This window comes from Mycetomoellerius zeteki, unplaced genomic scaffold (assembly GCF_001594055.1).
Source record: "Mycetomoellerius zeteki isolate Tzet28-1 unplaced genomic scaffold, Tzet1.0 scaffold145, whole genome shotgun sequence".
In the NCBI taxonomy this organism is placed as follows: domain Eukaryota; kingdom Metazoa; phylum Arthropoda; class Insecta; order Hymenoptera; family Formicidae; genus Mycetomoellerius; species Mycetomoellerius zeteki.
The window spans coordinates 3,033,462-3,042,981 of NW_017256393.1; the positions used below are offsets into that span (position 1 = coordinate 3,033,462).

The window sequence follows — 9,520 nt, forward strand, 5'->3', positions numbered from 1 at the left end:
TCTCTGGGAAAGCCGACAAATTCAACGATCTGTTCGATTTTGCTATCAGTTCAAAGAAAAAAAATTCGATTGTTGATCACACACTAGTGAATGAAATTTCTAGCATAACTTATGAGAAAAAAGATATTGATTGGAAGAGAACGAACGCGCTAAAGAGATTGCATGACAAGACTCAATTAAACGAAGAACTTTATGAGAAGGCTAAGCCGAGCAATGAATCAACGTCGAGGAAAAATGAAGATATCGCCGTTATTTCAACGTCAGAGAGGCCTCCGAAGGTTGTCGACATCCAGATCGAAAGTATAGCTCGGACCTCTAAATCCGATGTCTACTTTACAACGCAAGCGAGCATGAACGAATCCAGAACAAATACAGAATACGATAAAAGAGAGTGCGATAAAACAGTCAACAATGAGGAGAGATGTAAAAATAGTCGAGTATCGAGCAACGAGCGATCGATCGAATCTCCGGAGGTTGACAATGTGAATGACGGCGATATCGCGTCGCAACAAGTGTTCGACGATACATCTGCCGTTGATTCACAATCAGATATAAAGGAGCCAAATGCGAAGGTGGTTTCCTGTTCTATCCTGAGAGATGAAGTCGAGGAGGCCGATCTAGACGGAAATGTCAGGAATTCCTCACGGAAGTCATTGAAAAGGCGTTCCATCGATGAATCTCAGGATAATTCTAACGACGAACCAGAGCGGAAAAGATTAAGGTCTGATTCTGACTGGATGAAGCAGTACGAGACGACGTTCGTCTTCGGTCCATTTGACGTAGCGCGAACTGTAACTACTGTTTCCGCCGACATACTCATGATTAGTGATAGTGGTGTACCACAACCGAGACCAAGGCGCTCGTGCGAGACGGAGAGGAGTATCTTCACCATAAGTCCCAGGAGAGATTAAATGTTATTTTACAGTGAGTGAATGTACTTGTAAACATGTTCCTAGTGTTGTAAATGTAATCTTTGGAAAAAGTAACAAGATAATAATCGTAATATTATGATGATCTTACATCGTTATGTTGAAAAATGATACATCTCAAAATTAGAAACTTTTCAGTAGAGTTATTTTTTAAATTCTTTCTAAATTTTAGAACGTTTTAATTAAGATAATGAATATAACTTCATTTTCTTGCCATATGTTATACTTTTAATTATCATATAATATGTATTCTTTAAAATTATATCATGAGGTTTCAAAATTCGACCATTACAGCCTATAGTATAAGATTGTGTGAATTTCGTTCCTTGTTAGAATTGACATTTTTTCATATAAGTAAATGTGTCGACAAATATATCGTTTTATCACAAAAATATATTAGTTTTTTTGTGAGTCAATTGCTATATTTTCTAAATATTAATTTTTTATCTATGTCATTTTTCTATTAACGCAATAATATATTTCGAAGTTTTACAATGAAGATATAAAAAGCAGTAAATGATAATTTGTTGATTAACATTTTTATTTTTCTCGTATTCTCCCTCCTTTTTATTTTTTTTCTATACGCTGCTTTGATAGAAATAAGTACAAAAACTAACATAATTTTCTAAATTTACAGAGAGAGAGATGATGAATTTTGGAGGAATCTAAAAATCAACGGAGGATCATGTGCAATCAAATATCTAATTACCATATACTTATAGTAAATAGGTTTAAAAAACGACAAAAATTTATATCACTGTAAATCTTCCACATAATGTTTCTTATCAATGAATGTACTAACGAAAAAAAAAGCGACGATTTAATTAATTACGATCAATAACGGACCAATTATTACTACGAAATAAACATTTGAACAAAAAGAAACTCTCTACAAATTATTATTGCAGGACATAATACAATGCTCTATATGTATGTACAGAGGAACAAAGAATTCTCTCAGGGTAAATTTATTTTCTCACAATATGTCATTGTGTGTGAGTAAACAATATGAAACTTACAATTAGAGTTCGAAGGTTAATAGTTTTCCTAGTAATTCGTGAAATCACGTCCCCGCCCACGTGGAAAATTATATTACCCTGGAATCAATTCAGACTTGGAACTCTATTGTACATTTCCGCCGATTTTCTTCGTCGGATACAATTTCCCCGGGTCGCGTTTCCGTCTGAAACAAAGTTGCGCTGTCGTCCAAAGATTCGTAACAGGCTTGGGAGGACACGATTCCCAGACGACATTCCCAACCTTTGAATAATACGATTTGTACACCCAGCGCACATCACTGCACGTAAGCAACGCTGAAGGATTAATGGCGTGTCGTCACACAGGGTCGCAATAATTCACAGTCAGGAAGCAGAGAGATATTATGATTAAAGCGATAGATAGATTACTTTAGATTATAATAAAGGAAAAAAGATTTTGAATTTAAAATTACTCGACTTTGCAGATAAAAAACAATTATTTAATGTTGTAAAGAAAATACTTTATATCATTAGATAAAAAAAAGGAAATTCGGCAATATACATAGATTAAGAACACATATAACAAAGTCTTTTGCTCTGTATTTTAATATGTCGGCATTTAATTTCAATTATTAATTACATTATCTGTTAAATAATTATCTGCATAATATAGTAAAAAAATTTAAGACATTCATTTATCTATTAAATTTTTCAGATATTATTTTGTTTAAAAAAAGACTTCCCTTTGCCAAATTATCATTTTAAAAAACAAAAAATTATATAGACGAAAGGACTAGTGCATACTAAAATGCGTTAATTAGAATTGACCTTCTCAACTTAGGACACGCTGTGAAGAAGGGTGTATATCAATCACCGCCTACTTGTATTTTTTATGATATTGTTATCAGGTTATGTATGCATGTCTGTATGTATATTTCAGTACTTTGTACGTATGTAAGTACTTACATAAAGACATTTAATGTGCTTGCTTCTAACTGCAGACATCATTACACACAGTATATGGGCGAGATGCAATTTATCATCGTGCAACTTAGTAACCGTCGTCGTCGTGCTCAACATAATCGATTTCCGTTGCCGTATTCATTCGAGGATATGAGCACCGTAGATCACGAGTATTCTCAAGCTAAAGTGCACTTTGGACGATTTATATTTTGTAATAATATACTATTACTTTGTGCTACACACAATATGTCAAAAGCAATTAAAAAATTAAAATATACATAAATTGCGATTTCAAGAAGTCCCAAAATTTTTAATTTAAAGACTCGCAAACGCGAAAATCCAGTTTCTCAAAAATCAGTAGAAATAGAAAGTTAGGAAAAGGACAGTCTCTACAATATGTTACATTTGTTTGTCTCTTAAGTTGTAATTTTATTAATTTGTGGTTTTTACTTGCTTTTCGATTTTTAATTTACACGCAATCAATTTCATGACTGATTACGTTGACACAGTTTGACCGTTAATTCAATCTATGAATACCTACATTGCTTTTGACTCTGGACCATTGATTTTAATTAATTGACCACCATTTCTCACTGGTAACCGAAGAATTGGCTTCCAAAAATTGGACTTCATTGACATACTTTGACTTCAAGACTTAAAGGAGCATTATGGTGTATTCTTACAACAAAATGAAAGGTTATAACAGAAAGTGAGATGAAGTTTTCATAACTATTGCGATATTTTATTAAGATATAGTAAATTAATTGAACTTATACATGGCTGAGGAGGGCTAAGTAAAGCTCGAAACGTTCTGTAGAAATGTCATCGTAGAATAATAAAATATGTTTTTGTTTATCGGTCATCTTAACATTACTCGTTTGATATAATAGACCTTGTATTTTAATTTATTAATGCTTAGGAAAAGGATATAAATAAAAGTCCAAACATTGGAATTTTAAAAATAATTTCCATTTTTATTTGTTATTTTCTTTCTTTTTCATCTATGCATTAGATTATGACCTAGAAAGGAGTGAGATTCGTTAATTCTTAATAATTAAGTTGTTAAAAAGGAAGGAATCGACAGTTGATCTTCGAGTTTTGCATTCGAGAAGAATTCCCGCTTTTTAACCTCTGAACGTTTTTCCTCGTAACAGAATATGATAAATATGATCCATATTATGTCAAAGATATACGTATATAATATAAAATTTTGATATTACCAAACTTGTAATACTTATACATATATGTATAACATAAATATTTTTATTACCTAACTTGCGTACCATTAATATTGTTACAAATAATAACACGCAGTTCTATTCATAATTTAATATTTAAGTATTTTTGTATTTCCTATAGTTTCATTTATGATAGAATTCTAACGTATTGGAGCATCATGTCCCAAGAAGGAAATGTATCTCACGAACACATACACGCGCATAAAGTGTGCGATCTGATTCTGGAAATATATCTGGCGAAGTACTTTATATTGCCGAGCTCGAGTCCAAACATATGATAAAACCGTATCTTTCTACGCTTTTTTAGCTTTATTCAAGAGAAAGACACCTGCAACCTCTAGTTCTTTCTTTAGTGTTCATTTTTCTCGATAAAGGATAGTATATCAGATATTATCCAAAACAAACCGGAAATTTCTCATTGGTTACTTATTATAAATACGGAATTATATAAAGTCGCAGGATAAACCGCGTAATGTTATATCCTCGAATTTTATTTATTGCAATATAAATTAAAATGAATGATTTTCACCATTATAAAATTTGATATTTGGATGTCTATAAAACAAATAATTTTAAGGCAAACATAACATTAACTTATTCAGCAATCCAAAAATATATATTTATTCAAATTTCTTCAATTTTTTAAATTTCAATATTTATTTTAGTTATATTAATCAATAACAATATCTATCAAATAACAATTTACATAATTTACAATGATTTACAATTTCTTTAATATACAAGTATAAAGCCCAACTATTAAACAATTTTTCAGATATTAAAATAGTTTTTTTATTCAAGAAGGAATGTATTTATTATTTTATCAAGATTTTATTAAAAATGGTAGCAAATACCTATTAATGTAGTAATTTGCTGAATAACTTATTAACATTTTTTCAGTCACCTAGCAATTCTATATTATGATATTGAACTTCTTGAATAACAGACAATGTTTTTTGTAATATTTCGGCATGCACTGCTAATTCGTCTTGATCAGCGTTTATAATGACCCAAGTGTCGTCTCTTAATTTTTCATAATTGGCATCGACGCGCTGTTGAAATTCATTATGCTCAAACCTTTCCTTTCCCCAGTCACCACGCAGTTCTTGCTGCTGTTTAGACACTTTGAGAAACACTACACAGTCTGGCTTTGGAAGACCTAGATCAGCCTGCTGACACCAGCTGAGACTTTTGCCGGTGTTGGCTGCTGTATACACAGTGCCAGAAGCTGCATATCTATCTATCACTAGAGTAGTACCGGATCGAAGCGTCTTCTCCATGTCTTCCTTGCACTCCCAGCGATTGGCAGAAAATAGCAAGTGAGCAGCTTCCGGTGGCACATTTATCTCTTTTAACAGGAAGCTATTTAAGATAGTTCCAACAGGAGTCTTTCTATCTGCAAAAGAAAAATAAAAAAGAAATATTTCTTCAAATACACAAAGTCTGAACTTATAATTTTTATTAGACAAAGATTTATGGATTATAAATAACTTTATTCCTTGACGTAATTAAGTCTCTTATGAAATTAATGTTTTATTATCAATTGTCTATCTTTTTAAACACTATATACAATTTATCAAGTTTACGCGCCAATCACTCCACATTCATAACAAAAAATGTAAAATTAACAACACAATAAATGTAACAATGACATAACAAACAATAACATTCCAAGAAGAGAGATTATAAAAATATTCTTCATAAATCATTATTTTTCGACATGTTTCGTTGATGAATTCGTTTATATTTACAATAGAAAGATCTTTCCCGCGCAAAATAACCTAATTTCATGACACGCGGTTTACTGCAACTCACTTGGAAATGCCCGGGCCTTCACAGGGATTCGCAGATCGTTCAACGCATTCATCAGCATCTTCACTTGGGTCGATTTACCCGCCCGATCACAACCCTCCAACACTATCAACGCGCCGCGTTTATACATATTCAAATATTAAATGATCATGAGAACGCAACAACTGACGACGACGCTGGCGGCCGAACGATCGACGATGCCAGCTGATGCCAAATATAGATATAATAGTTCCTCTCTTCCCTTTTAAAATGGCTTCGAATCTTCCTCGTTTGTACACTACGTCCATCTAGCGGCCGAAAAGAATAAAGACATTTGTCGGATGATAAACGTATGTCCGTCATACATAATCATATTTGACAAGAGAAACATAGAAGAAGAAATATAAAATATATATTCTTGCGATTTTTTTATACAAGAAGAAAAATTGAAAAGCTTACTTGTAATTAGCTAAAATTCCAATTTTTAAAATGTGGTTAAAAAACTTTTTTTTTATCGCGATTTTTAACAACATTGCATGCATTGTTTCATTGAATAAAGATCACGATTTATATTTTATATACTTTTACATTAATTTAATTTTTATTTATTTATATAAGATTATTATCTTCGTAAAATTATTAGATTTATATTTAATTAGTGAATTTTCCAAAGATGCAGTGATTATACATCTATCATTATTTACTTTCCTCGTTTTCTATAACAATTTTCCACTAATTTTTATTGTCATATTTTGGTAGAAATTTGGGATTGTGGTCAAATGAAAAAAGTCGTTTGTGTGAAATATTTTAACACATTATTTTATTTAGTTTTTTCCTTAAAAAAAGAATGAACTTGAAATCTCGGTTGTCGGGTTTTGTTCACTTGAATTCTGGCGAGTAATGGGCATTTTCGAAGCGACAATACACACTAAATTTGCAAATTGGACTAACTATATATATATATATGTGTATGTATATATGTATAATATTTATAAGATAGGTTTTTTCCGCTGCATTATAGTGTAGTACATCAGTAATGATGAATATTTATGTTTTCCCTGTTGCTCTTTGTTTTTCTCTTTCACACATTCTCTCTCTCTCTCTCTCTCTCTCTTTTTTTCTCTCTCTTTCGTTTTCTCTTCTTCTCTTATTTTTGCATACACACTCTTTACATTTATACATTTACATTTTTTTAAACGTCGGTATTTTCGAGGGTTTTAAAGAAATATGATAGATATTTTCTCACTCAATACGTTAACACATATTTCTCTCTCTTTCTCTTTCTCTCTCTTTTTTCTCATTTGCTCTTTTTTTCCTTTTCTCTCATTCTCTCATACACTTTTATAAATAATTAGCAGATGTACATTTCACGTGCACAACGTGTACTTAATTTCTTGAAGAAGAGAAGTAAGAGAGAGACATATCGTAGCACGAGGGCGTTATTGTGTGGACTTTGGCTTTTAGATGCAATTTGAAGTTCATATTTTTCTTCCGTCGTGAATATCGTAAAAATTGTGAATATTCGAACTTTTCGCACATCTAAAATTTGATATTGTTTTGCTATTACAGACACTTCGAATTTGCAGCCGATAACTTCGAAAACTCATTCTGAATTCATATTGCAAGCAACGCGTTACTTTTATTTGCCATCTCTACATAAAATTTTTTGAAAACGAAATATTAAAGAATCTGCAGTCTGAAAGGAAATACTGTTACACATATTTTTGTGACGTAGACAAGAGAATGACGGAAGAAATAAAACCTTTTTCGCAATTATAATACAATTGGCCGGATCTTGCGTTAAACTCGACGTGCTGCGCGCGCGAGCGCACGATGATTAATATATATATATATAAAGGTACAATCTTTTCGCTCGATTTCTTCTCAGAGAAAAAAAACAAGTATTCCTTTTTTTCTAGCTTTTTCGCGTATACGCTACTTTAATATGTATAGATAATATACAGTAAACTTTTTACAATGATGGGAAGCACGACGGAACGCCACGTGACGTGACCTGTAAGATCGCTATTTCGCCCCGCGAATATCTGGAGGAACTCATCTTTTGGTTTAGAGACTTTGAATTCTCAAGCCTGACTTCTGGCATCCCATGAATTCCTCGAAATTTTCGATCTCACGAAGTTTCGAACGTGGATTGCATGCTGTGCTCCTCTGGCGTGCGAATCATTCGACTGCATTGAGAAAGAGAGAGAAAGAGAAAGAGAGAGAGAGAAAGAGAGATATACAAGTAGAACAATCAGAATCGTGTCAAACGTATGGCAGCGTCGAATTTTTTCTTCACAACCGTCGTGCTTCCGTATTCGCGCAACTATATCGCGTAATTTTTTGCGCATTTTCTTACCCTTTTTCTAAGATTAATTTACTTTAATGTTAAAGCTTTCAATACATTCTTTGACTTTTTTCCGTCTTTTTACATAATGCTCGCAATGGCACGCGACTATTATATCAGTCACAAGCAATGCGTCGCGCGTTTAATTCTAAATGCAGCTCGCAGAAATGAACAGGATAAAATTGATTTTTATCTGTCCATCCAAGTGTTAAAAATCAATTTTACATATATTATATTCGTTTCAAATAGTCGAGAAGTCTTTATTTTAAACTCTGTCAGATTAAAATATTTGGAGTTGCATTTTTAGCGCTAAACGCGAGGCGCGAAAACAAAGTTCTTATTTTATACGATAATACCACGCTCTTTTATATTTCTCTTTTCTTTGCGTTTAGTCGCTCATATATATTCGTTGAAACAGCTATGCTCAACATACACATACCCACGCATACATAAACCTAGTCATGGCTCGCTTCTCAACTCGTCAGTTTGTTCTGGGTTTCCATTTATTTGCATTTCTTTCCTGTCTTTATCTCATTCCATTTTTTCGATCTCCGGATTTTTTTATCTCTAAGTTTGTGAGACGACGACGAAATCGCAAAGGTAATTTTTGTATGAACGAAGCTGGGGACTTGTAACGTGTCGAATTGCAATTCAGACAATACATACATCCCAAAAATGCGTAAGACGTGTCAACGGTTTGAAAGTAAACATTAAAATAGTATATATATATATGTATATGTATAACATTCTTTTCCGTTGAAATGTATATGTATAATATTTTTTGCGTTGAAACATTTGTTAAAAAAGGGAAAAATGATCTATACTGCAAGAACAAAAATTACGACGTTATCAATTAGATATTATTTAGTTTAAATCTTACAATCTAAATCTAAATTGACTAATCAAATTAAACGCATTACGAAGTTATTATTGCTCTGATGAAAATAAAAATCGGAGCGTAAGTCAAATGTAATGGGAGAGTAATAGAAGCATAAACGAAACTTCTGGGAGGCGAAATTGAAACGGAACGTAAAAGAAGCGTCTCTTTTACGTTTCAATTTTCGCCTCCTAGAAGCTTCTATTACTCTCCCATTACATTCGACTTACGTTTCAATTTTTATTTTCACCAGGGTGCAATTTCTGTCTCGCCGTCTTTTCACATTTTCACTACATGTTCGAATTATGTGAGAATTTTAAGAGCTTCCGACTCTCCTCTTTCACAGTGTCGATTATCTTCCTTCCGATTTAATATCTTCATTGCGCGTTTCGCGTATT

General features: G+C 32.5%; 2 protein-coding genes across 2 annotated transcripts in view; one reads left to right on the forward strand and one right to left on the reverse strand.

Annotated features, from left to right (window-relative positions):
- LOC108731925 (tigger transposable element-derived protein 4) overlaps positions 1-924 on the forward strand; it is a 3,184-nt gene extending 2,260 nt beyond the window's left edge. Inside the window, exon 4 of the mRNA XM_018462481.1 lies at positions 1-924. This exon is cut by the window's left edge and continues 281 nt beyond it. Within this exon, the coding sequence (XP_018317983.1) occupies positions 1-911 (911 nt within the window). The 3' untranslated portion in view covers positions 912-924.
- A 4,079-nt stretch (positions 925-5,003) lies between these two features.
- Positions 5,004-6,129, reverse strand: LOC108731991 (thymidylate kinase). Its single transcript, XM_018462571.1, has 2 exons — positions 5,923-6,129; positions 5,004-5,503 (listed from the first exon to the last, which is right to left on the reverse strand). The coding sequence occupies exons 1-2, from the start codon at positions 6,047-6,049 to the stop codon at positions 5,004-5,006; spliced, it is 627 nt and encodes a 208-aa protein (XP_018318073.1). The 5' UTR covers positions 6,050-6,129.
- Between the last annotated feature and the right edge of the window lie 3,391 nt (positions 6,130-9,520).